This window comes from Delphinus delphis, chromosome X (assembly GCF_949987515.2).
Source record: "Delphinus delphis chromosome X, mDelDel1.2, whole genome shotgun sequence".
In the NCBI taxonomy this organism is placed as follows: domain Eukaryota; kingdom Metazoa; phylum Chordata; class Mammalia; order Artiodactyla; family Delphinidae; genus Delphinus; species Delphinus delphis.
This window is the reverse complement of record NC_082704.1, coordinates 112,584,746-112,611,962: the sequence shown is the minus strand read 5'-3', so window position 1 is coordinate 112,611,962 and position 27,217 is coordinate 112,584,746. Positions and strand designations below refer to the sequence as shown.

The 27,217-nt window shown below is 42.5% G+C and overlaps 1 protein-coding gene across 1 annotated transcript in view; it reads left to right on the top strand.

The window, feature by feature from the left end:
- TXLNG (taxilin gamma) overlaps positions 1-26,437 on the top strand; it is a 52,501-nt gene extending 26,064 nt beyond the window's left edge. Inside the window, exons 2-10 of the mRNA XM_060002557.1 lie at positions 692-995; positions 3,539-3,630; positions 9,517-9,687; positions 11,317-11,511; positions 13,677-13,796; positions 15,475-15,549; positions 21,438-21,530; positions 22,169-22,264; positions 23,275-26,437. Coding sequence (XP_059858540.1) covers positions 692-995; positions 3,539-3,630; positions 9,517-9,687; positions 11,317-11,511; positions 13,677-13,796; positions 15,475-15,549; positions 21,438-21,530; positions 22,169-22,264; positions 23,275-23,565 — 1,437 coding nt within the window. The 3' untranslated portion in view covers positions 23,566-26,437. The remainder of the gene's footprint in view (positions 1-691; positions 996-3,538; positions 3,631-9,516; positions 9,688-11,316; positions 11,512-13,676; positions 13,797-15,474; positions 15,550-21,437; positions 21,531-22,168; positions 22,265-23,274) is intronic.
- Positions 26,438-27,217: the final 780 nt, after the last annotated feature.

Sequence of the window (27,217 nt, the reverse complement as noted above, 5' to 3'; positions counted from 1 at the left end):
ACTTTACTCAGTATGATAATCTCTTGGTCCATCTATGTTGCTGCAAATGGCATTTCATGCTTTTTTATGGCTGAGTAGTATTCCATTGTATATATGTAGCATATGTGCTTTTATCCATTCCTCTGTTGATGGACATTTAGGTTGCTTTCATGTCCTGGCTATTGTCAGTAGTGCTGCAGTGCATGTATCTTTTTGAATTATGGTTTTCTCAGGGTATATGCCCAGTAGTGGGATTGCTGGATCATATGCTAATTCTATTTTTAGTTTTTTAAGGGACCTCCGTACTGTTCTCCATATTGGCTGTATCAATTTACATTCCCACCAACAGTGCAAGAGGGTTCCCTTTTCTCCACACCCTCTCCAGCATTTATTGTTTGTAGATTTTTTGATGATGGCCATTCTGACTGGTGTGAGGTAATACCTCATTGTAGTTTTGATTTGCATTTCTCTGATAATTAGTGATATTAAGCATCTTTCCGTGTGTTTTTTGGCCATCTTAACTTTAATTTTCTTATTTACAGTGAGGTCACCTTTCAGCGAAACTTAGAAATTACCATGTTTACATCGGTTTTACAAACGACTAAGAAAGGAAAAAGCTGTCAACCTGTGGTGTGTGATGGATTGTAAACATTGATTACATTTAATTTAACCCCCCTTCCCATCTTTTTTTCTCCTCTCCCCTTCCCTCTAGTTTGTGATTGGCACAATGGAAGAAGCTGGAATGTGCGGGCTAGGGGTGAAAACGGATATGTTGCATAACTCTCAGTCCAATGATATTCTTCAGCATCAAGGCTCACACTGTGGTGGCACAAGTAACAAGCATTCCTTGGAAGAGGATGCACACAGTGACTTTATCACGAAGGGCAGGAGTTTGGTGAGCCCAGAGTACTGCACACGAGAGTCAAGGGAGGAAATTCCTGGGCGAGAGGCTCGAACAGATCCTCCTGATGGTCAGCAAGATTCAGAGTGCGACAGGAACAAAGACAAAACCTTAGGTAACAACCTCAGCTTGGGGGTTGCATGTTTCACACGTTGCTCCTTTGAGTTGTATTGTCCGCAGCACAGGTGATGATGAACATGGCCAGCGTCGGGGGCAATGTTGCTCAGCTGACACATCTGTTGTTTTCAGTGGGGCAGGCAGCCTGTCTGCTGCAGTGACGTGCCGGGGGGCCCGAGACAGCAGAGGAGGAGGTTACTTCTCTCTCAGTAGTCAAGAATAGGCTTTCGTGAAAAAAATCTGGGGCCAATTTGACAGGAGTAGTCCCCACCCCCAGCTTCACCATGAGGCTTGCAGGATCTTAGTTCCCTGACCAGGGGTTGAACCCGCGCCCTTGGCAGTGAAAGCGCGGAGTCCTAACTACTGGATCACCAGGGAAGTCCCAGACGGAAGTAGTATTTGATTTGCCTTCTTTGCATCTTTAATGTAGTCTGACCAAAATTTACTGTGAAAACTGTGTATTTATTTGATCATTTTATTTTAAACCTAGTCACAAAACTTTAGAGACGACATAACGTTGGGTGAAGTTCAAGAAGTGGGTTAACACTGGTTTTCAAGGGTATGTTTTCTTCTGCTGTGTTTGAGATTCAGGATGAAGAATGCGGTACAGTAAATCTCATTAGGAAATCTGAATTCTCCTTTTATTTTAAGCTTACTGGTTGCCCCTACGTTTTTTATACTTATTCTACCTGAGATTAACAGTGTTTAAATTTGTTTGGTTTTCTATATGCTGAGTTGGAGTGATCCTTCGTATTATACCCATTTTCTGTTAACTTGGCAAACTTAAAATTATTTTTCATATTTCTATAAATTTTTAATTCCTTACGAACAAGACAAATTTCTTCAATATTAGCAGCCCCAGTTAAATGTGTAAAAGCAGAAGGAGTCTTAAAAAGTTACACATAATGTTACCATGCGACCCTGCAGTTCTACATCTAGTTATATTCCCAAGAGGGTTGAAAACGTGTCCACACAAAAACGTGTCCAGGAGTGCTCAAGGCGGCATTATTCATGATAGCTGTAAAGTCCAAACAACACAGTTACCCATCAGCTGATGAGTGGATAAACAAAATGTGGTCTGTCTGTACATGGAATATTATTCAGTGGTAGAAAGGAATGAAGTCTTCATACATTGTGGGTGAAGCTTTAAACTATTATGCTAAGTGAAAGAAACCAGACACAAAAGACCGCAAATTATATGATTCCACTTAATATGAAATGTCTAGAATTGGCAAATCCATGGAAACAGGAAGTAGAGTAGTGGCTGCCAGGGACCTGGAGGAGGGAGCCTCGGGAGTGACTGCTCATGGGCATGGGGTTTCTGAAATTAGACAGTGGTGATAGTTGTACGACTTAGTGATTATACTTAACTGTACACTTTAAAAGGGTGAATTTTATGGTATGTGAGTTGTATCTCAGAAAAAACCAGGTGGAGTGTGAGTTTAAAAATCTTCATAAAAATTGCAAGTTACCTTACTGTTATTTCTAATCATATTCAATAATCATATTTTGTCATCTCTCTTAAAATTCTTATTGGCCTTGGGCCAAACGAGAGAGGATTTGTTGCTAAAATTTTCTGTGGTTGGAAAAGGATTCTGTTTTGAAGTTAGCCTACTTGTTTTCCTCATAGCAATCTGAACACCATACACCAAAGTCAGAGTCATTTTCACTTTTATTTTTCTTTCTCGCCATGCTGCACAGCGTGCGGGATCTTAGTTCCCCAACCAGGGATTGAACCCGTGCCCCCTGCAGTGGAAGCACGGAGTCTTAACCACTGGACCACCAGGGAATTGCCATCACATATGTATTTTTAATGAAATACTCTTCATGAAGAGTGAACGTTTAAAAAAATAAAAATGGTACCTACCACCCAGCTGAAGAAATAAAACTTATCACTTATTTTAAAACACCATTTGTTCCATCCTGTCTCAGTCACCTGCTTCTCACTGCCAGAGTCCTTAAAATACTGTTCAGCTCTTTTTCCCAAGGGAAGTGCCATCTTGACATCCTTCTTCTTCTTTTTTTTACACTAAATTTGGTTAACACACAGAATCTGCTTACTAAGTCGTCAGAAGTTATTTAAATTGCTCAAAGGCAAAGATCTGTGTCACCAGTGATAATGAGCGTCTTAGATAGGCGGAGAGTACCGCCCGAAATTGCCTTTGAACTTCCTTCTATATTCGTACTTGGTTAGGAGGAAGCATATAAAAATATTCTGCCCTTTGTAACTTGCCCTTTGTCTTAACCTGAATATCAGTGGTTAAGCAAGGGAATTTTTAAGCCTTCAGCAAGAGTTCTTTTCACAAATAGCTCGCAGTGTTAGTGAGTGAAGAAATTTGGGGTGGAGATGGGGAGGAAGGGGTGCCTGCTGACCCAGATTTTAAAAATAGCTTTCTTAATTTAGCTAGTAAATCTCTTATTTCTAGTTATAGGCATAAATTATTTTACTCTGGATGTCAGAACATAGGAAGTGTTATTTAGAATTTACAGGTTGATCTCATTCTTCTTCTGGGACTTATTTCTTATCTTGTTAATCATCAGGAAAAGAAGTCTTATTATTGATGCAAGCCCTAAACACCCTTTCAACTCCAGAAGAAAAGCTGGCAGCTCTCTGTAAGAAATATGCCGATCTTGTGAGTATTAAATCAAGGGAGTGAGGTCCATATAAAGTATAGCAAAATGTGTATGTGCTTGATAAGCTTTTTAAAATATGATGTAGCTTTTGATGTGGCTTTACATGTAAAATTATACTTTACTCCAGAATTGAAGAGGAGAATCTGATTTCTTGGGGCTTTTTGTTGCTTGTATGACTTCATTTTGTAAGGTGTTACATATATAGAGCATTATAATGCTGAAGATACAGCATAGGTTTTCTAAAACTCAGTCTTGTGTTGTGTTGCTTTAAATGCCAGTCAGTTGGAGTGTAGTGGTTCCTGTAGTTAACTTTTCCCAAGGGAATTCTAGAGATAAAGGCTCTAACCATTGTGACTGAAATTGTGAGTTAGGTGAAATAGTCTACTAAAACAATACTGTGTCTCAGGAAGTATTTATTTAGTATCTAATATGTGCCAGGCATTACTCTTTCCATCTTCCAAAGAAATTAACCTCATTTGTTCTGTGCCTGAGTTATTTCAAGTAGCATTAATTCTCTTTGTCAAATTATGAAAGCAGTCTCAATATGGAAACACTGCTGTCCTCTTTAAGTTGAAGAATGGGGAAGCCATTGAACCGTTTGAAATAAGGGTTGTGGGAAGCTTTTAGAACGAATGGTTCTAATATGCTAAGTTAATGTCTTTTGTGAAATACTTAGGTGAGTTATCATGGACAATGTTTATGCGTTTTCGTCTGTTGTTAAAGCAGTTATTCCGTGTCGTAAATGCTACTTTTTGTCAGTGACCAGCTTTGGAAATGAATTATTACTCAATTACAGTTATATTTTCCTTCAGTTTACAAAGGGGTCCGTGAATACCCCCACTTAGCTGGCATTCAGCAGTCTGGCACCTTCTGTTCAGAGCAGCAGGACACCCATGGGTGACATCAATGAAAATAGCCTAGAACAGTCACAGATACAAAGATGGCAGAAAACACAAGGTCAGATTGTTGGCTTCAGGAAAGAAACACTTCCATTGGCTGTGGAAGACAGTCCCTCTTGGTTCCATCCACATGAAGAGAATCACGTGAGAAGTGGTAGAAAAAGAAGACAAAAACAAAAAAGGGAAAAGAAAAAAAATGGAGAAAAGAGTAAGAGAGAAAAAAGTAGTGTAGCAGGTTAGCTACTTGACCCAGTGTTGTTGGGACAACAGCAGACAGTCACACGTGGATTAGGAGAAGAAAGGGCAGATAGTGGCCTAGAGCAGTCCTTCTTAGACTCACACAGATGCTGGGACTTCTGTTGTTCAAAGGCACGTTGTGATTCACTGTGTCTGGGGCCTGAGAGTCTGCATTTTAACAAGTTGCCAGGTGAGGTTGATGATGATACTCTTACCCCTTGCATCACACTTTTTAAGCAGCAAGGGTCTAGGGCGTTTTGTTTGTGGCCTTTGTTTTGTGTGTGTGTGGGGGAGGGTATGGTTGATTCTTTTAAAGCACCAGTAATCATCGCTACATTCATTTTAGGATGTGACACGTTGAAGACTTGCTTAGTGAGCAACCTCTCTTTGATTTAGATTTGTGCTGAGCATATGAAGGACGAAACGTGTACTGTTTTCAGAAAATGTTCTAAAGCTTTGTTTCTTGAAACAACACTCATTTCTTTTAAAAGGTAGAGCATATAGGTTATATAGCAGTGAGACTATCAAGGCAGTAGGCTTTTCCCGAGGATTATTCCGTAAACTTCCCTTTTGCCATCACTGTCCTCTGTCCTTTTGGTGACAGCATCGTCTGACATCACTGGTGCTTGTGGCTCAGACAGGTAGGAAAGTCCTGTAGAGCAGCTGGAGGGGTGCCTGCGCTGTGATGGGGATTGTCCTCTGGGGAGATCTTGTGGCTGCCACGTTCACCAGATAACATGGGTTTATGAAATTGTCACATTTCACTTGCTAAGTGTGGATCCCATTAGGCCTGTAACATGGTCCTTAAGTACGTAGTGGTGCTGTTCTTTCCCATTCCTTAGTTTGTGTAGATTATTATAGTGTAATAATAAATCTTGATTTTCTGGTTGGGTAGGTGTATCTTCTCTTCATCAGAAGTATCTTGGCTGTTCTTGACTCTTTACTCTATAAAATTTTAGATTCAACTTATTAGTTCCATGGGAAGGAAACACCCCTTGGGGATTTTGAGGAGCATTTTATGGAATCTGTAGTTGCATTCAGGGGAGAATTATACAATCCTTAAGAAATTAACGGAGCTTAAAAAGTGGATATCCTTATGGGGGAAAAAATGAATTTAGATCCTTGAACACCATATACAGTGATTAAGGACTTAAATGAAAATTTTAGGTATCATTTAGCTTTATTTAAATATATTAATAGGTGAATATTTTTCCAAACTTGAATTAAAAGAAGGATTTCTTATGACACAAAAAGCACTGCCAGAGAAAAGATTTCAGAAATTGGCTGTATTGAAATTAAGACTTTCTATTCATCAAACGACATTTTCAAAGAAAGTGAGAAGACACATTACAAACTGGGGAGAACATATTTCCAACAAATAATAACCAGTAGAAGATTCAATGTGAGGAATATCCAAGGAACACCTACAAACGAACACAAAAAGGACAATTAGCCCAATGGAAAGCTGGGCAAGAGATGTGTAGGAGGCATTTCATAGAAGTGGAGAAACATCAAGATTCGAAGATATCTTAACATAAAGGTAAACATACAAGGGATGTTCGATCTTATGAATACAGGGAAATGCAAATCAAGACCATAGCAACATGCTATTTTATGTCCAGTGTAAGTGGCATAAAGGAAGAATTGTTATCGTATGAAGTTTTTGGAGAAGTGCATCTACATGATTGCTTATAAATTGCTGGTGTGAGAGTAAATGTGCCGGCCACTCTGGAAAACAGTGTTCCATTGTCATGTGCAACAGAACATTTATTGATTGATTGATTGATTGCGGTACGCGGGCCTCTCACTGTTGTGGCCTCTCCCGTTGCGGAGCACAGGCTCCGGACGCGCAGGCCCAGTGGCCATGGCTCACGGGCCCAGCCGCTCCACGGCATGCGGGAACCTCCCGGACCGGGGCACGAACCCGTGTCCCCTGCACCGGCAGGCGGACTCTCAACCACTGCGCCACCAGGGAAGCTCGCAACAGAACATTTAGAAATCACTTCCCCACAACCCTAGTTCTAGGTTTGCACTCAGGATAAATTCTTGCATGGTGTATACCAGGAAGCCCATGTGTGAGAATATGCGAATTGTTCTGAGTACCTGGAAACAACTCAATTGCCTATTGACAAGAGACTGGGTCAACAAAGTGTGTTGTGTGCTGCGTATTTTTATTTTATTTTATAAAATATTTATTTATTTATTGGCTGCATCAAGTCTTAGTTGTGGCCTGTGGGATCTTTCCTTGCAGCACGTGGGCTCTCTAGTTGCGGCACATGGGCTCATTTTAGTTGTGGTGTGCAGGCTGAGTTGCCCCGCGGCATGTGGGATCTTAGTTCCCCGGCCAGGGATCGAACCCACGTCGCCTGCATTGGAAGGCAGATTCTTAACCACTGGACCACCAGGGAAGTCCCTGCATAGTTTTTATTTATTTATTTATTTATTAATTTTTTTTGCGGTACGCGGGCTTCTCACTGTTGTGGCCTCTCCCGTTGCGGAGCACAGGCTCCGGACGTGCAGGCCCAGCGGCCATGGCACACGGGCCCAGCTGCTCCGCGGCACGTGGGATCTTCCCGGACCGGGGCACGAGCCCATGTCCCCTGCATCAGCAGGCGGACTCTCAACCACTGCGCCACCAGGGAAGTGCCCTGCGTAGTTGTTTTTTTTTTTTTGCAGTACGCGGGCCTCTCACTGTTGTGGCCTCTCCCGTTGTGGAGCACAGGCTCCGGACGCGCAGGCTCAGCGGCCATGGCTCACGGGCGTAGCCACTCCGGGGCATGTGGGATCTTCCCGGACCGGGGCACGAACCCGTGTCCCCTGCATCAACAGGTGGACTCTCAACTACTGTGCCACCAGGGAAGCCCCTTGCATAGTTTTTAAAAAGTGAAATAGCATACAACCTGAGGGCCAAAGCCAGCAAGGCCTGTTTTTGTACTGACCACAAGCTAAGAATGGTTTTACTTAACTGTTGTTTAAAAGTGTTGTTTAAAAGACAGTGACGACACAACCGACATGTTATGGCCTGCAAAGCCTAAAATATTTCCTTTCTGGCCATTTACAGAGTAAGTTTGCTGGTCCCTGTTCTGTAGCTACATGCAAACAATCTGAATGAATCCTATCAGTGTAATCTTCAGCTGTGCTGTCCAGAATGGTAGCCACTAGTCATTTGTGGCCATTTAATCTTGAATTCATTTATTTTAATTTTTAAAGATTTATTTACTTATTTATTTATGGCTGCGTTGGGTCTTAGCATGTGGGATCTTTGTTGCGGCATGCGGGCTCTTTTGTTGCGGCACCTGGGCTCTTCGTTGTAGTGTGCAGGCTTCTCTCTAGTTGTGGCGTACGGGTTTTCTCTTCTTTAGTTGTGGTGCGCAGGTTCCAGGGCACGAGGGCTCTGTAGTTGTGGCGCGTGGGCTCTGCAGTTTGCAGTACGTGGGCTCTAGCTGAGGCATGCGAGCTCAGTAGTTGTGTCGTGCGGGCTTAGTTGCCCCGTGGCATGTGGGATCTTAGTTCCCTGGCCAGGTATCGAACCCGAGTCCCCTGCACTGTAAGGCGGATTCCTTACCACTGGACCACCAGGGAAGTCCCTTGAGTTCATTTAAATTAAAGAAAATTTAAATTTTGCTTTCTCAGTTGCAGTAGCCACAATAAAGTCAGAACAACTAAAATCAAAACGATTTCTTGGGCTTCCGTGATGGTGCAGTGGTTGAGAGTCCGTCCGCCTGCCGATGCAGGGGACACGGTTCGTGTCCCGGTCCGGGAAGATCCCACACGCCGCGGAGCAGCTGGGCCCGTGAGCCATGGCCGCTGAGCCTGCATGTCCAGAGCCTGTGCTCCGCAGCGGGAGAGGCCACAGCAGTGAGAGGCCCGCGTACCGCAAAAATACAAAAACAAAAAAACGATTTCTTTTAGGACCACACACGGATGACATAAAATACAGAGGAGAGCAAAGGAGTAGTGACCCCAGGATTCAGGGTTGTGGTTACCTTGAATCTGGGGAGGGTGGGGGGAGTTCCAGCCCTCGGTGGAGTTACTGATAGGGTGTGCAGATCCTGCAGCCCACGGTCCTGAGTAAGGTTATTTTACGAGAGTATTTTACAAAAACAGAATTATTTTCTGGGGGGGGGGGGGAGGGATTTCCGTAAAGGTGTTTTTAATAGCTATAAGCATCTCGCCTGTAAGGATGTGTGGTATGTTTTGAGAGGCCACAAGGTGTCGCTCTTGCTCTTGAAATAGTGACTCAGCATCCTTTTCTTCTCCAGTTAACAGGTCAGTAAGGCTGCCATCTTATCTGTTAGTGTTGGTGTAACCTTGAAACAGACGCATTTGCTCCAGACCTACAGTTGCAGTGCGCCCCCCTCACTTGCAAAGAACTGAGTGCTGCTTATTGAGTTCTGATTTGGAGGATTGTTTCAATAAAGTAGCTTGAGTGTGTTTTTCAAGAAAGTAAAACTTTCTGGTGTCGATTCCTAAAAAGTCCAAAACGTCATTTTTTTTTGTTTTTAATAAATAAATAAAGAGATTAAGATTGTTTTTTTCCTACCCTAAATCATTTGCTTACTTTCCTATCATAATGGGAAAAGAGAAGGTTGGCAGGGCAGCATGGCATGAAACAGTTAAAATAAAATATTACACTACAATACTGTGGGTTTTTGGAAATGTATTCCTTAGTTCTTATTGTAATTCTTCCAGCCATAACTCAAAGGTTTTCGCTGTATTTCCTAAATGTAAAGTGCTTATTACTTTTAGCTGGAGGAGAGCAGGAACGTTCAGAAGCAAATGAAGATTCTGCAGAAGAAGCAAGCCCAGATCGTGAAAGAGAAAGTTCATTTGCAGAGTGAACACAGCAAGGCTATCTTGGCAAGAAGCAAACTCGAGTCTCTTTGCAGGGAACTTCAGCGTCACAATAAGACGTTAAAGGTGAGTTGGTTCCTTTTGTTTTTCTTTTTTAATTTTTTAAAATTTATTTTTAGCTGTGCTGGATCTTCATTGCTGTGCGCGGGCTTTCTCTAGTTGCGGCGAGCAGGGGCTACTCTTTGTTGCAGTGCATGGGCTTCTCGTTGTGGAGCACGGGCTCTAGGCGTGCGGGCTTCAGTAGTTGTGGCTTATGGCCTCAGTGGTTGTGGCTCAAGGACTCTAGAGCTCAGGCTCAGTAGTTGTGGCGCACGGGCTTAATTGCTCCGCGGCATGTGGGATCTTCCCGGACCAGGGCTCAAACACTCTCCCCTGCATTGGCAGGTGGATTCTTAATCACTGCAGCACCAGGGAAGTCTGGTTCCGTTTTCTGTTTTTCAGGAGGGCCTGGCTTAGCTTGATTTATAGTCGCTGTGTACCTATTTGAACTAAATCCGTGTCTCTCCTTGGAGACAGGGATGCCACCGTTCTGTTTTGCTTGGCCTTGTGCTTCTTAACGCACCTCATACTTGCTCATACTTGCTCGTGGGGAATCTAGATGAGATTGATGTTTAGACCACAGCTTTCCCACTAGGAGCCATGGCTTAGGAAGCTCAAATTTGCAGTTTCCTGCTGAGCACTGAGGTCGTTCATTAGCACGTGTGAAAAGTGGACATGAAATGAGAAGCCGAGTAGGAGCAGACTTGAGGGAAGGGAAAGGCCCCACTGAGCTCCTCAAGGGCTGTTCGTTGGTTATATCACCGGCCACGCTTGTCCATCCCAGTTCCCCATTGCCGAGTACTTTTAGAAGAGCGCTTATTCCTCGGCTGATTAAAAGACAAAGCAGCGGGTATCCAAAAGTTAGTTGGTACCAACAGAGGAAGAAGGGAAGAAGGCAGAGACACAGGGGTGGGCCTGTCCTCATGTGCAGTTGTGGTGTGATTTTGACTGAGCCGCATTGCTCGTGAGACTCCCCCACCATGGCAGGCACCCAAGGCCCTAGAACATAGGAGCCCTCAGGAAATGGATCTTGACCTGATGTGGGAGCCGTTAGGTTTTCTTTGCTTTTGAATCCTTGGATTTCGGTGTTCACGAAACTGAGTGGTATTTTTTCCCCATAGCAAGTCCACACTTTGATTGGACTGGTAATGCTTTAGACACTAGACACCTAAAGGTCTCTTAGCACTTGGATCTGAGCAAGAGTTGGGACTAAGCTTTTAAGATGCAGATTCCTTTTGTCCCTTGCCATCTAGGGAGTAGAAGGTGCGACTCAGAAAGTGAAGGGCAGCAAGGGATCGCCCTCTTCCGGCTGATTTCAGATGCTGCCCTGCAGGACTAGCCAGGGGGGAGGGTATTTGGGAAACCCGCGTGGAGGGGGCTAGCTGCCTGGCAAGACTCCTTCCTCGTCTCTCAGTGTGATCACAGAGCGCTTACTGTAGAGCAGGGCAGGCGGCGCCTCTCTGATTATCTACCTAGGAGAAGCTGCTTGCTTTCAAACGAGAGCCTTCCGGTCCTAAATAAAGGGAAGGAATTCTAGTTCAGAAGCACCACTTCAGGGCAGCAAGCAGTGAACCCACATGGCAGTAGTGTCTTTTGTGGGCGTCTGTGCCATCTTATAGGTCTGTACGATTAACAGAAATTGTTTTGGATAATAAGGAAGAAAATATGCAGCAGGCACGAGAGGAGGAAGAAAGACGGAAAGAGGCCACTGCACACTTCCAAATCACTTTGAATGAAATCCAGGCACAGCTGGAGCAACACGACATACACAACGCCAAGCTCCGCCAGGAGAACGTCGAGCTGGGCGAAAAGCTGAAGAAGCTCATCGAGCAGTACGCACTGAGGGAGGAGGTAGGGCAGCTGGTGTGTCCCCTCACGACGAACCAAAAGCATTCACTAAAGCTCTTCCTTCAGGGTGTTTTAGAACCTTCTTCCTCCAGGGTGTTTTAGAACCGTTGTGTCTGCATGGTGGAAGTCTGGCCTTCCCTCGCAGGACTCGTGGGGACCATACTCGATGGCCCGGAAGTCAGTGGATTTGGGTGCGTGAGGCGATTTCTTGGAGACAGTGTTAAGCACTACTCGTCTTCCATGTGATTCTGGAAGATTGTAATTTTAGCATAGATTTTCCCCTTGTCTAGACTAAAAGTGAGTAAATACCTGGCCCCAAACTACACTGTATTTTAGACGTCTATGATAATCTGTATGGTCTACACTATCATTCCATTATGCCTGTGTTTCAGATATTTTTTTTTAGTGGAGGTTTTATAGTATTTGGGAGAAAAAACGAACCTATTTCTAAACCCTTATACACCCAATTGAAGTAAAAAGTTTACTGGAAGGGTCTGTGGCACCTCATCTTGGTCACTGGCCTCCAACTAAGACTTAGTTCTACAAGCCAGTTGGGAAGTCTGGGCGTGGTGTCTAGATTAAATGCAAGTAGGCGATCATGTGCTTTTTTAAAGTTCCTCCCTTTTAGAGGTCAGATGGGCAGGAACAAAGGGTTAGGTTCTTTAAATGACACATTCCCTGCCTTTTAAGTTAGTAAAATGTTCTCTTATGTGTGTTGTATCCCTTATAGAGGTAGCTTAAAATAGCTGATTTAAAAAAAAAAAAGATTGTGGCATCTCTGTGGGTTATTTTATCCAGTTTTCAAGGCAAACTTTATATTAATTTAGTTTTCCATATAGCCCTTTAAAAACTGTTAGTTTTTTTAAAGATTTTCTTTTTATCACTCTCGATGCTTTTTGCTTACCTTTTCCCCCCTTATTATTATGGAAAATTATAAACGAAGAAAGTAGAGACTGTATCACCTGGTTTTAGCAAATGAAACCACAGTTTCAACTATATTCCCATCACTTTCCCCTGGGTTATTTTGAAGCAAATCCAAGGTATCAGTCCATTCATACATATTTGAGGGTGTACCTCACAAAGACTAAGGATTCATTTTTAGATGTGACCACAATACCATTTTCATACCTGAAAAATTAGCAGTAATTATTTAATATTAAAATCTAGTCATCGTTTACATTTTTCCGATTGTCTCCCCGTTTTTTTTAAAAAAAGAAAAAACCTATTTGAATCATCCAGATAAAGCCCGTCTGCTTCACTGGCTGACGTGTGTCAAGTCTCTAACATAAACATTTCCTTTTCTCTCTTTTTTATTCTTACAGTGTGTTTGTTGAAGAAACTTTTTTTGTCCTAGAGAATAAATTTTCTATTAGATTATAAAGCCCTCACTTTTCTTAAAATTATTGTTTTAGTTTTGTAGTTTAATATGACAGTCTGCCACATTATAGATGTAGAAAATTTGAAAGCTATGTATGTTGAAATCACATTACCTGTGAGCCTTATTCAGTTTGAGTATTATTGAATGTTCCTTCCTTGGTCAGGGAGGGATGTTCTGATGACTTTATTGTACATAAACAACCACTTAATAATTTCACTTGGAAATCATAATGACCTTTTATCAAATTTATCTGATAAGTGCCAGGCACCGAGCACCTTACATAGTATAGCCATTGCGTTGGCCTTTACAGTGCTGCAGTGTGGGTGTGGCTGCCCCCCACAGGTGAGGGGACTGACGTTCAGCAAGGGGGAGAATTCGACTGGGGCCATTCCTCCCATCACAGCATGCTGCCTCCAATTGAGAGATTTGGGAAAATTTAATGGGGAGAAAAAAATATCCAGTAATTATGTGTATGATGTATTATGGGTTTAACAGTTTGATCTCCGTAGCCGTCTTTTTCTTGATACAATTTGAGCTTCATTTTCACCTTACGGCAGAAATAGTATGAGGCCGGCTGCTGAGGTGCTGCTGGGCCATCTCCGGAGGGAGGGATGCCGACACAGGCTTCTGCCAGCACAGCATGCAGACAGGCACCTTGCTGGTATTAGCCCCGGTGGTATTAGCAGGAAAAGCAGCCTCATGAGTGAGGTCTTGTAACTTGTGTCGTGTTTCCTCGTCATCCTGTCCCTTATTTCATTAAGTGACGGAAGAAATTTTACGTTCCCCGCAGCACATTGATAAAGTATTCAAACACAAGGAACTGCAGCAGCAGCTTGTGGACGCCAAACTGCAGCAGACGACACAGCTGATAAAAGAAGCTGATGAGAAGCATCAAAGAGAGAGAGAGTTTGTAAGTTTGCAATTTCTTAAAAAAAGAAATGATTGCCAAAATTGTAACCAAAGCCATTTAAAACATTTAAACTTATTCTACATTTAAATTAGCACTGGGTTGTGCTAATTGTTTTTTTCTCTAGATTGTGAAGGGCATGTGTGTGTTAGAAAACATTAGCTTTTTCTTTCTATTTAACTTTATATACAGAAGATACACTGGAGAGATTAGACCAAGTTACTGCAAAGACCTGCACTGATAGGACTTTTCTGTGCTTAGAATATTTATTTCACTTTTCAGATAATGGCCACCAAGTTTAAGAATTATAGCAGTATTTAACACATTAAATTTGGGGATTCGATTTAATAGCAAGCTTACCAAACATGGGTGTCCTTCATACTGTTACAGTTTATTTCAAACAAGTAACTTGAAACTAGGGAAACTTATTTGTTTACTCTGGTATAATTTTCTGAAAAACTTTAACAGAATTCTCTACATCCTAATCACTCAGCATTATTCTCAGAATGTGTGCTCAGATTATATGGCCTGTCAGTAATTGTGAATACAGTGGAATGTCATTGGGTTTGTATATTTAACACATGCAAATTTAACTTTACCTGCTTAACCAAAAAAAAAAAAAAAAAAGTCAGAAGTGGTTATGATAATGAGGACGGTCCCATGCAGATTTCACTTAAGTAACCTAGGCCCTGAGGCGAGCCAGGTCTGAAGACTCGGGTCCTGAGTGGCCCTCATGATGTGAACATGTCACTCTGAGTGTGAGTCTAGGGTTAAGAGAGACATTTTTCATACACCGTGGTCGTTCCATGTGAACTGACAGCGCCGTCCCATGCATAACTGAAGAGACAGTTGTCATTTCCCAAGTTAGAATAGAAATATGATACACATATTTAAATAAATACATACGATACATCTATTTCTGGTTGGTTTTAAGGACTTTTCAAAACCTACTGGACTAAGTGTGACATTTTACTTCAGGGACTGAATTTCACAGCTGCCTACTATGCAATTTCACTACATAATTTTCTTAAACTCAAGTATATAAATTAAAGCTCCCATCCCATCACCACCCCTACCCCCACCCCCAGCTTTAAAAAAAATGTGATCAGAAACCAGGTTCCTGATTTCATTGTTTTGCTCCATACAGTGCCTCATCTTGCCTCTCATGGAGCAGAGGGGCTTTCTAATTTTTTTTTCTTTTTTGGCCACACCACATAGCATGCGGGATCTTAGTTCCCTGACCAGGGATCGAACCTGTGCCCCCTGCAGTGGAAACGCAGTCTTAACCACTGGACCGCCAGGGACGTCCCAGAGGGGCTTTCTAAATGACCCAGATAATGTCGAGATTCTCAGCCATGTTTTCTGCTCAATACTAGACTTCTCATTATTTTCATCTAAAAGACAACAGTTTAACCCTGAGTTTTGTAAACCTATTATTAGGCCTCCTGGGTACTTCTTCTAAGCAATAAAAGAGTATTCCTACATTCCTAAGTGTTAACAATGGAACAGATCAAAGATACAGGTAATTAGCAATTGATGTGACAGAATGTTTCATTCATAGAGTCGTGGTTCTTGCTAAAATAATGAGTGGAAGGGTTAAGCCTAACTATCTGGTCGTTGGACGTTGTAGTCATATTTGTAATGACTATTAGTATTTTGCCAGAATGTTTCTGTCTTCTAGTTATTAAAAGAAGCAACGGAATCAAGACACAAATATGAACAAATGAAACAACAAGAAGTACAACTAAAACAGCAGGTAACTTGACGGCAGGGGTAGTAGAATTTGTAAGAAAAAAATCTATGGTTCATTTGATACATACCTTGAACCTCCTCTAAGATGATTTTGCTTGTTCCCAGCAGACCTGAGAGTAGATCACACGTCCCTCTTGGAGTTTCCATCTTCATTTAGGGTGACCACCTCATCCTGATTTGCCTAGGACTTTCCTGGTTTTAGCACTCGGTCCCAGGAATCAGGCAGAAGGGACAGTTTGTCCCGCTATGTGCAGGTCCTCCTTCCAGTATCACGTACTTCCTCCCTTTCTCTGTCTGTTCCCATGTGTGTCAGCTAATTTCCTACTAAAGAAAAACTGATAAATCTTCAGATTTTAGTTCTTTTTTGTGAGGTTGAACCATATGAAATTGCTGATACTTATTTGACCTACAAAATGGCATTTTCATATAGTGTAACGTAAAATCTTTAAAATTTTGTGCTATGAGCCTGTAACCTATTTTAAAAAACTACCTATTGATCATGCATTTCCACTCCCAGGTAGAGTATGGAGGTGGTGGCCACCTTAATGCGGGCCCCCAACTTTCCTTCCTCCCTCCCTCCCTTCTTCCCCTGTACAATATTGTTCACTATAGCCACCATGCTGTACATGAGATCCCTGGAACTTATTCATCTTCTGATTGAAAGTTTGTACCCTTTGACCAACATCTTCCCCTTTCTCCCCGCCCTCCACCTCTGGCAACCACCATTCTACTCTGTTTCTTTGAGTTTGGCTTTTTTAGATTCTACAGGTAAGTGATTATCATACGGTATTTAGTATTTGTCTTTCTGTGTCTCACTTATTTCACTTAGCATAATGCCCTCAAAGCCCATCCACTGTGTCACAAATTGTAAGATTTTCTTCTTTCTTATGGCTGAAAAATATTCCATTGTGTATATACACATTTTCTTTATCCAGTTATATGTTGATGGACACTTAGGTTTCTTCCATACCTTGGCTATTGTGAATAATGCTGCAATGAACATGGGAGTGCTGATATCTCTTTGAGATCCTGTTTTCATTTCTTTTGGATATATACCCAGAAGTGGAATTTCTGAATCATATGGTGGTTCTATTTTTAATTTTTTGAGGAGTCTTTATACTGTTTTCCATAGTGGCTGCAGCAGTTTACAATTCCACTGACAGTGCACAAGGTTCCCTTTTCTCCACACCCGCTCCAGCATTTGTTAACAGGTGTGAGGTGATATCTTACTGTGGTTTTGATTTGTATTTCCTTGATGACTAGTGATGCTGAGCACCTTTTCATGTACTTGTTGGCCATTTGTATGTCTTTGGAAAAATGTCTATTCAAGCTGGTTTTTAAATTAAGATTTAAAAAATTTTTTTAATTTATTTTTTGCTATTGAGTTGTATGAGTTCCTTATATATTTTGGATATTAACCCTTTATCGGATATATATGGTTTGTAGATATTTTCTCCCATTCCGTAGACTGCCTTTTCATTCTGTTGATTGTTTTTTGTGCAGAAGCTTTTTAGTTTGATGTAGTCCCACGTGTTGATTTTTGCTTTTGTTGCTTGTGCTTTTGTTGTCATATCCAAAAATTCATTGCCAAGACCACTGTCAAGGATCTTTTTAACCTATGTTTTCTTCTAGGAGTTTTACAGTTTCATATCTCCTGTTTAAGTCCTTAACCTATTTCAAGTTAATTTTTGTGACTGGTACAAGATAGCAGTCCAGTTTCATTCCTCTGCATGTGGTTATCCAGTTTTCCCAACACCTTTTATTGAAGATACTTTCCTTTCCCCATTGAGTATTCTTGGCTCAAATACTTGAGCCAAGAATATTATTGTCAAATATTGTCAAATATTATTGACCATATTTGTCAAATATTATTGACCATATTTGTGTGGGTTTATTTTTGTTTTGTTTTGTTTCAAATTTATTTATTTATTTTTTGGCTGTGTTGGGTCTTCGTTGCTGTGCGCAGGCTTTCTCTAGTTGGGGTGAGCAGGGGCTACTCTTGATTGTGTTGTGCAGGCCTCTCATCACGGTGGCTTCTCTTGTTGCAGAGCATGGGCTCTAGGCGCGTGGGCTTCAGTAGTTGTGGCACATGGGCTCAGTAGTTGTGGCACACGGGCTTAGTTGCTCCGCAGTATGTGGGATCTTCCCGGACCAGGGCTTAAACCCATGTCCCCTGCCTTGGCAGGCAGATTCTTAAGCACTGCGCCACCAGGGAAGTCCCTGTGTGGGTTTTTTTGGGGGGCTCTCAGTTCTGACCCCGTTGGTCTGTCTCTGCTTTTAATGCCCATAGTATATTGTTTTGGTTACTATAGCTTTGTAATGAAGCTTGAAATCAGGGAGTGTAATACCTCTAGCTTTGTTTTCTCAAGATTGCTTTGGCTATTTTGTTCTGTTTGTTTGTTTCTGTGGTTCCATACACATTCTAGGGTTATTTGTTCTATTTCTATGGCAAATGCCATTGGAGTTTTGATAGGGCTTTGGCTAGTGTGAACATTGTTAACAATATTTACTCTTCTGATCCATGAACACAGGGTACCTTTCCACTTATTTTTGTCTTCAATTTCTTTCATCAATGTCTTACAGTTTTCAGTGTATAGATTTTTCATTTCGTTGGTTAAATGTATTCCTAAGTATTTTTTTAATGCTATAGAAAATAGGATTATTTTATTTATTTCTGTTTATTCCTTTTTCAGATATTTTGTTGTTAGTGTATAGAAACATAACTGATTTCTGTATGTTGATTTTGTATCCCGAAACCTTACTGAATTTATTCTACCATTTTTTTGTGGGGTCTTCAGGATTTTCTATATATAAGATCATGTCATCAGCAAACAGACAGTTTTGCTTATTCCTTTCTGCTTTGGATGCTGTTTATTTCTTGTTTAATTGCTCAGGCTAGGAATTTCACTATTGTGTTGAATAGAAGTGGTGAGAGTGGGCATCCTGTCTTGTTCCTGATCTTAGAGGGAAAGCTTTCAGCCTTCAACTGACTGGAGTGTGATGTTAGCTGTGGCTCTGTCATATATGGCCTTTATTATATTAAGTATGTTCCTTCCTTGTACCCAGTTTGTTGAGCGTTTTTTTGTTTGTTTTGCTTTGTTTCGTCTTGGCTGCACTACGTGGCTTGTGGGATCTTAGTTCCCTGACCAGGGATTGAATCCGTGCCCTTGGCAGTGAAAGCGCAGATTCCTAACCACTGGACCACCAGGGATTCCCTGTTAAGCATTTTTATCATGAATTTATGTTGAATTTTACCACATGCATTTTCTGCATCTGTTAGATCATACGATTTTTGTCTTTCATGCTGTTGTATTAACGTGGTGTGTCACATTTATTGATTTGCCTATGTTGAACCATCCTTGTAGTTTTCTTATCTGGCCTGTACTGTCTTATCTGGCTTTGGTATCAGGGCAATGCTGGCCTTGTAGAATGAGTTCAGGAGTATTCCCTTCTCTTCACTTTTTGGGAAGAGTTTGATAAGAATTGGTGTTTGTTCTTCTTTCAGTGTTTGGTAGAATTCACCCATGAAGCTGTCTAGGCCTAGGCTTTTCTTCGTTGCCTCCCTGCTTTTCAGTCCAGACCCCTTAGGTTTGTTCTAATGCAGTCTTTCTCTGTGGTGCCTTGTATGGAGTAAGGGTAGCAGATGCCTCCCCACTCAAAGAAGAGGTACAGGAAGGACTTCCCATGTCTTCACAGACAGGTGAAATTAGGCATTTGTACCTACAATTCACCCTTTCTCAGAAAAGTAGATTACATTTTGATGAAAAAATGTATTACTCATTTTGAAAGTTTATTATGTAACAAGTTTTTTAAATGTAAGGACTCTAGATTAGTTCTAAAATGCAGACTGGCCTGAATCTGTATGAACACATTTCTTGAGTGCTGTTTGTCTTTGGGTGCGTTTTACAGCGTGGTGACACTCGTTTCCTATAAAGCTAGCCTAACTTAGAGTGAAAACTGAAGAAGTCTTTTGAACTTTCCACCATAAGTTATTGTGCTAGAATGCTTCTAGGAAACTTTGAACCCCTTACTAGCCCTATAAATTCAGTTGTCCACATAAATGGAGAAGAGAATCAATGTGGAAAACGTATAAAAAGTCTATAGATAGCTTTGGAAGATGGACTTTAATGCAGGGCCCCAGAGGGCCCTTCTACCGAGTTCACAGGCAGCTCCAGTTCTGTTGTACTGTTAGCAGTGCAGCTTCTCTTGTCTGTGATCTGTGTCGCCCTGAGTCATGTTATCTGATCGTTAATTTGTTTCCTTTGCTGCCGCCTCTTCCTTTTCCTGCTCCCCAAATGTGCTGTTCTTCCCAAGAGTCCATCTCATTCTCTGCTCTTGCCCACCATGTCCGTTTCCAGGCTTTGTTGATGACCTTAGTCTTATTGGTGTGTTTTGACCAATTTTGTAATCTAGGCCCTTAAGTCCAAGATGGTAGTTGCCACTTACTCATTGCCCAGAGGGGGCCAGCGTTGAACTCTGACGGGACAGTCCACCTGGATGTTCTGTCTTTGATAAAAACAGACCATGCTAAGACTGCCATAACTTCTAATCTCCCTCAGGTGCTGGAACTGCTCCACCAGTCTGCCCGAGCCTCACCGCTGTTCCGACCCCAGGCCAGCGGCCCTGGCGGCTCTGTCACCATGTGCCCCTCTATGGACTGCTCTGCTTGGAAATCCTCTGCGCTATTCTCTTCACCCTGAAATTTCTGTTGGTCCCGGCCTTCAGCCTCCCCCTCCTGGGGGCGTGCTTTGGCTGTCTTATGGTAGCTTCGCCTGGCCTGTTGCCATTGGTAGCGTCGCTTTTGGTCCGCGTCTCCTTCCCACACAGCGGAGCTGGCCTCCCGTCTTTCCACCGGCTGCTCCGCTCCCTCCCAGGGCATCTCCCCTCCCGCCCTGGTCTTGGTTTCTCTTTATGCTCCGCACACAGCACTGCTGAAGGTGGACAGGCATCGCTGACGCTGTTTCTTGGCCGCTGGTGATCTTTTCTTCTCCGCTTTCTTTATATGTGCTGTGTGATCTTGAGCAAAGCACTTTATTCCTCCAGGCCTGTTTCCTCATCCTGAAATAATGCAGTTACATTAGGTGGGCTCTCAGGGTTCCCACCTTGTCTGAAATGAAATAATTCAGCCTGCCCTTGAGACCTAGCTTGGGCCTCAGCCACAAGGAGCTTCCCTAACTATTCTATTCTGACCCCTACCGCGCCTTCCCCCACCCCTGGCTTCTGTTAATTCCTGTCCTGGGGGAGAAGGTGACTCTGTGTTCTAAATTCTGCTTGCCTTATCGGTTAGTGCCTTATTTTCCCAGCTAGAATAAAAATTCCTTAAGGGTGGGAGTTAAAAGAAAAATTGCTGTTTCTACTTCTTTCAGCTTTTTTCTCTTAACTATACTCCCACTGAATTCTTTCTCCCCTAACCACACCAATCCTTTGGCTTCTGTTTCATTTTCCTGCCTACATTAAGAAAAGAGATATCCCTGATTTCAAGCTAGGAACTGTGCAGGTGGTATTCTAAGAGAATGATCTTTTTCCAAGGACAATTTTTCAAATATAAGGAGAGGAGGTAGTTCATAAAGGATTAATTGTATGAAATTTATAGCTATTCCACATACTTCAGTTTTTATTATAATTGGCGGAATGGAGCTAATATTTGTACATTTTAAACAGTTTCATCTAAAGATGGTGAGGTTAACATAACTTCCTAAGTTTCAGTGCATTCCAGTGGGTTCTTAGAACTGCAGCCATTGATGTCTGGGGTCGAGGATTGGCTGTGCATTTGTTCTTATTTCTGTCGCTTATAACAGGCAACGTTTAACCATATTATGTTCTTTTTGAAAGTGTTTGGGATTTTAAATCATTTACCTAGAACTCTGAATTTTTTATACTTGTTTTCTGTAGCTTTCTCTTTATATGGATAAGTTTGAAGAATTCCAGACTACCATGGCAAAAAGTAATGAACTGTTTACAACCTTCCGGCAGGAAATGGAAAAGGTATTTGCCTATTTTTAGTGGAGTATTGCCTAAAGGGGAATTTATATAAGAAGCTATTTTAAGCATGATTGCTACTTGGATGAGTTCATGTTTTTACTGTACTGTCTTCATTTCATCTCTTCTGATCCTCCAGTGGCATCATGTTTAGTCACTTTGCCCTCAGTAGTACCCCATGTAGCTAGTGATCTCTAGGCCCTCACAGTTGTCTTTATTAAAGTTAACTCCTCTATTAAATACAATTTGTTGCTAGCCGTAAAGCGGTGTCTTTACTTGCTTCAGGTGATACCTCCCAGCCCCACCCCACACCCTTTTCACAAAGCTCGATGTCCTTGGAGATCAAATTATTTAAAGACAACCACGCCCAGAACAGTAACTACGTATTTTGGTTGGTCGATACAGATCAGTGTTTCTACCTTTTTAGCTTTTTTTTTCCTTCTTCTTCGTTTATACTCCCACTGAATTCTTTCTCCCTCAAGCAAACCAATTTTTTGGCGTCTGGTTCTTTTTCCTGCCTGTGATAAGGCAGGCGGTATCCTCGATATTAAACTGAGAACTAGTATGCGCACGGTCAGGGGGTGGGGCGGGCTGTAGAGATAAGGGAACCTTGAATTTAAATTTGCAATTGTGTCGATTCGCAGATGACAAAGAAAATTAAAAAACTGGAAAAAGAAACGATAATATGGCGGACCAAATGGGAAAACAATAACAAAGCACTTCTGCAAATGGCTGAAGAGGTGAGGTGGTTTCCCGCGGGCTCATGATGTTCAGGTAGCTGACAGGGCAGGGGGACGTGCCTTGTGACACTGCCGTCCTAGCCGAGGGCTCTGGCCAGAGCTGCTGAGTGGGATCTGTCCCGGCAGGAGTCGCAGCTAGAGTCCCAGGTGACGTGGGCTTTCCCACCGCTCAGCCGGCGTTTGATTGACTGGGTCTGGGGCTGAGGGTCGGGGAATCTGCCTTCCGACCAGGTGCCCACCTGGCCAGCACAGGCCACTGACTCGGGTGCCTCTCTCTCCACCTCGACTTACTCTTTCTGAAAAGGTAGCATAGTACTTTTTGCCAGTCTTACGAAGCTGAGATGTACTGTTTGCAAACACTAAATATCACACCTTAAATCCTGTTCTCATCTGAGGATTGGTAAAAACAAGAGAAATCTAGGTGGAAATAAGATGAGTCCTCCTCTTTTTTAAGCAGGCCCTTCATTTTTTATCCGCTAGTCTTTGGTGGTGAGTATCTTCAATTTCCTTAGTAATTCATCAATACAAAATGCTTTTAAAAGTGGGCTTTGGTCTTTTTTTTTTTTTTTTTTTTTGCGGTACGCGGGCCTCTCACTGTTGTGGCCTCTCCCGCTGTGGAGCACAGGCTCCGGGCGCGCAGGGTCAGCGGCCATGGCTCACGGGCCCAGCCGCTCTGCGGCGTGTGGGATCTTCCCGGACCGGGGCACGAACCCGTCTTCCCTGCATCGGCAGGCGGACTCTCAACCACTGCGCCACCAGGGAAGCCCAGCTTTGGTTCTTTTTAAGAAACATGACGGGGAATTTCATTTTGTCACCCCAGAACCACGTTAATTGGTGTCTGTAGCTATGTGTGCAGAAGGCAGGTGGCGGGACGTTGGGAGGTGTTGAAGAAACTGAACATGTTCAAGAGGTGACCCAACAAGTGGCTCAAAAGACTTAAATTTGTTGTATCCGGTAACCTAACTTGTATTCAGTTGGGTTACATAAATCCTGCTTTTTCCTCTTTGCAGAAAACTGTGCGAGATAAAGAGTACAAGGCCTTTCACATAAAACTGGAACGGCTGGAGAAGCTGTGCCGGGCCCTGCAGACGGAGAGGAACGAGCTCAGTGAGAAGGTCGAGGTGCTGAAGGAACAGGTCTCGGGGAGGGCGGCGGGCGGGGGCCCAGCGCCGCCCAGGGCCCAGCCCTGCGCTGCCCCGGCTTCTGCCGAGGAGCCCAGCGCCGCCTGGCAAAGCACTGCCCGTGTCAGCCCGGAGGCCGAGTCCCTGGGTGCCGGGCCCAGCATCGAGTCAGTTGACTGAGATCAAGTATGATCACTGTATCGAGAGCTCTATTTTGTGTATAACTTTCTCTGTTAGTAGTAACTTGGTTTTGTGGTGAAAATTTTCTTACTTTTTCTACCATATCTGTATTTTCTTAGAACTACTGGACTTATGTGGTACAGGAGGCTGCTTGGCAGGTTTGAATAGTTTCTCTCTACATTTTCCTCAGCTGTGTTGCACATCTGCCTCTTTCCCCTTCATCGGAATGCATGTGCTCATTGCCTTTCTCCCTCTCCCCTGCTGCTTGCACAGAATTGTCCGAATTAAAATGTCACTCACCAGGGCTGACCATTACAAGGGAACTTTGTTCTGATAACGGTTCCCCACCCCCACCCCCACCCCCGCCCCGCGGCTTGTGGGATCTTCGTTCCCTGACGAGGAATTGAACCAGTCCTAACCACTGGACCGCCAGGGAAGTCCCTGATAATGGTTCCTGATGTGAAAACAATACTCGTTTAAACATCCTGCCCCTCCCGCAATTAATATTACTCAAAGAAAAATATCAAGGTGATTAGATATTTGTCTAATAGCCCATTTTAAATGCCAAGTAAAAATAAAACTCTAGGCTTGGGTCAGAAACAAGCATAGCATATTTGATTCAAATTAGCTTTTTGATATTTATATCACTTGACAAATTGAGGTGGCTGCAAGCCTAGACTTGGTTTTGGCAGAATATGTACATAAAGGTGTAACTTTTAAACAAAGTAGTATATACAGGCAAATCCTTGGAGAGACAGGGCTAACGTTTATGTGATTAAAAACAGTCCCACCACTGTTTTCAGGATAGAAGCAGTATCTGAATTTGGACCACCTGGATGCCCGCTGTGTGGGGAGCCTGGTGGTTGGTTTGCGTGCGCATCCTCCACTTCCCACGGAGGGCTGCCACTGACAGTCCTTTGTCAGTCAGTGTAAGGCGATGAGGATAAAATCATGTGTAGCTTTCCTTAAGCGGAAGTCCCTCCACTACCTTCTGGCTGCTTGAAAGTTGGTGTCCAACTGTTCCGACAGTCCAAACAGCACCGTTCTCCAGGGTTTTTTAAAGGGAATTTTAATTATGATCATGCTAACTGAATGAAACTGATTCCATTTCTAAAACAAAGACTGGAACCAGCATTAACTTTGAGGAAACTTGGCAGAGAGTAGCCAGGATCTATTTATTACTTATGCTTTCAGTCTGTTTCTGCCCCTTTTCTTAGTGTTTTTTTGGGGTTTTTTTTTTTTTTTTTAGTAAAAACCAGTATTATCAAGGTGTCTACACTTGGAATGGGGGACTTCGGAAATGCAGCACATCACTTTTGGATTTGCTCTCTAACTTCCTTTGTTCTTCACAGTGTCACATGTGGTCGAGTTTATACACATCATTAGCCAGGCTGCACTGATGAGAGTTCTGACTTTGTCCCTGGTATAATTTGCATTGAAATACTTTATGAAATAAAAAGGCTCTATTAGAACTGATGTTAGCACATTCCACTGAGCAAAACTATCAAACTGACACTTCTTATATTGCTTACTGGACCGAATAAACTCCCTTCTGTCCAGTTAAAAGGGTTTTTCTCTTTGTTAAAGTTTTATTTGTCCTGTCACGTTCATGGTCTAAACTGGGTTGAAGAATTGAAAACTGTCCAATAGATAGGCAACAGCGCCTGGAGTGGCAGATTATATCTAAGCTTCCGCCATCAGTCATGTTAATCAAAGGGCCAGACAGTGAAGGAAAAGAAACCCACAAAGTTGGTTATCTAATTACTGTGCAAATGAGTCGGAAGCAAAAACAAACACATCCTCCTCCAGCAGCCTTTTATAGATACCCCCTTCGGTTACTAAATGAAATATTGGACTCATTTCCCTGAGAGGAAATGCAGGTATACATCAGAAATACACTCTACTGTAAAACTGGTACTAATGATCCCATTTCACAAGCGCTCTGCTGGATGTACAGCTCTTACCATCTTAAGCCATTTGTGTAGCCCGCCACGTTTCTTTGTGGTGCTTGTCCTGTGTGGAAGATTGTAACGGACCTGTTGCGTGTTTTCAAGGGCTTTGTAAAGCGACATGATTTACAGTACTTGGCCTGCTGCTTTTGGCTTACTGTGTATTTTTAGCTAGATGCTCTCATGGTGTTTAAAGGACATGGATTCTCTCTGGGGTGCATTTGGTATCCTTTCAGAATCTCTCCTTCCATTACCCTGTGAATAAATACAAACGGGACCCTCTGAGAAGGACACGCTCCTAAAGCAATCACCTCGCCAGCCCAGTGTTGTGGCTTTGTAGCACACCCTGTTTCTACCACATTCTAGAACACTGTAATGCTACTAAGGCTGGCCCAGGAAAGATTGAAATGTCAAATTTGCTTCAACTGCATTTGCTGCACCATCATGGAATCTTGATGTATATTATTTATAGTGGCAGGAGACTCCAAGGAGTAGAGAAAACTTGGGTCTTGGCTAATGGACCATTTCATCCTCAGACTTGTAGGAGTACATTTCTTGGTCTTGAGACCAGTATTTTTTAGTTATGTATGCAACTGCCTTTACTACACCTGGTTGTCAATTCAATTCTCAGGTGTTGCAGAAAAATCTACCTCTTTCAGACTGTAGATGGAAATAACTGTGAAAAAATGATGCAGATATCTTCTAGTTTGTGCTAAACACACTGCTTTATTTTTACAGCCCACGTCTTTCATGAGGATACGAATTGTTAAGAGGCAGTCTTGTTTTGCTTTTCAAAGACATTTTGTAGAGATTTTTCACTAATGTGAATCTGATTTTATCTACTCAATTCTGTATAGATTAAGTAAATATGTATGATAAACTTAACAGCTTCTGTGTATTCTTTTGTTGCCCATGTGACCTTAATGCCGATCAAGTGCAAAGACAGTTGTAGATACTGTTCCTTGTGCCTTAAAAAATAGTTTCATTATTGTATGATTCAAGAAAGAAGATGGGGCACCAGCCACTCAGATTGGGTGACAGAAGACGAGTTTTATGTAGCCAGACCCTTTTTTTAACCTCTAAAATAGAGAACTAGGAAAACTCTACAGTGTAGTTGCTGTCAGAGCTTCAAAAATCTACAAGGACTGGATTTCTTCAGTTTGGGTGCTCTTAGCACATTGCAGGGTGTGCCTATCTCAACAGCAGGAGAGTAGGTATGTACACAGGGGCACATAGGAAAAGACCTTATTTGATGGTGAACAAAAAGTATTTAAGCACATATAGTCAAATATACGAAGGAGTTGGCAAACTTTTCCTGTAAGTCAGGTAAGTCAGCAAGTAAGTATTTTAGGATTACTGTGGTTGTTTCTTCCTAAACAACAAACAACCTTTAAAAATCAATGTAGAGAATTCCCTGGCTGGCCAGTGGTTAGGACTCTACGCTTTCACTGCCTGGGGCCCAGGTTCAATCACTGGTCAGGGAATGTGCAGTGCGACTGACTGACTGACTCACTAAAATGCTTAAAAAATATTTCTTTAAAAAAAATCAATGCGAAAACCATCCCTAGCTGGCAGGCCTCACAGAAGAGGTTGAGGGCCAAGCTGCAGGCCAGTCTGTCCCCTTTGCTCACCTGCCACACAAGCTTTTCTTTCTTGGGGAGAAATCTCGTGTTTGTTTAAAGCTGCCCAAGTTAAGGCAGAAA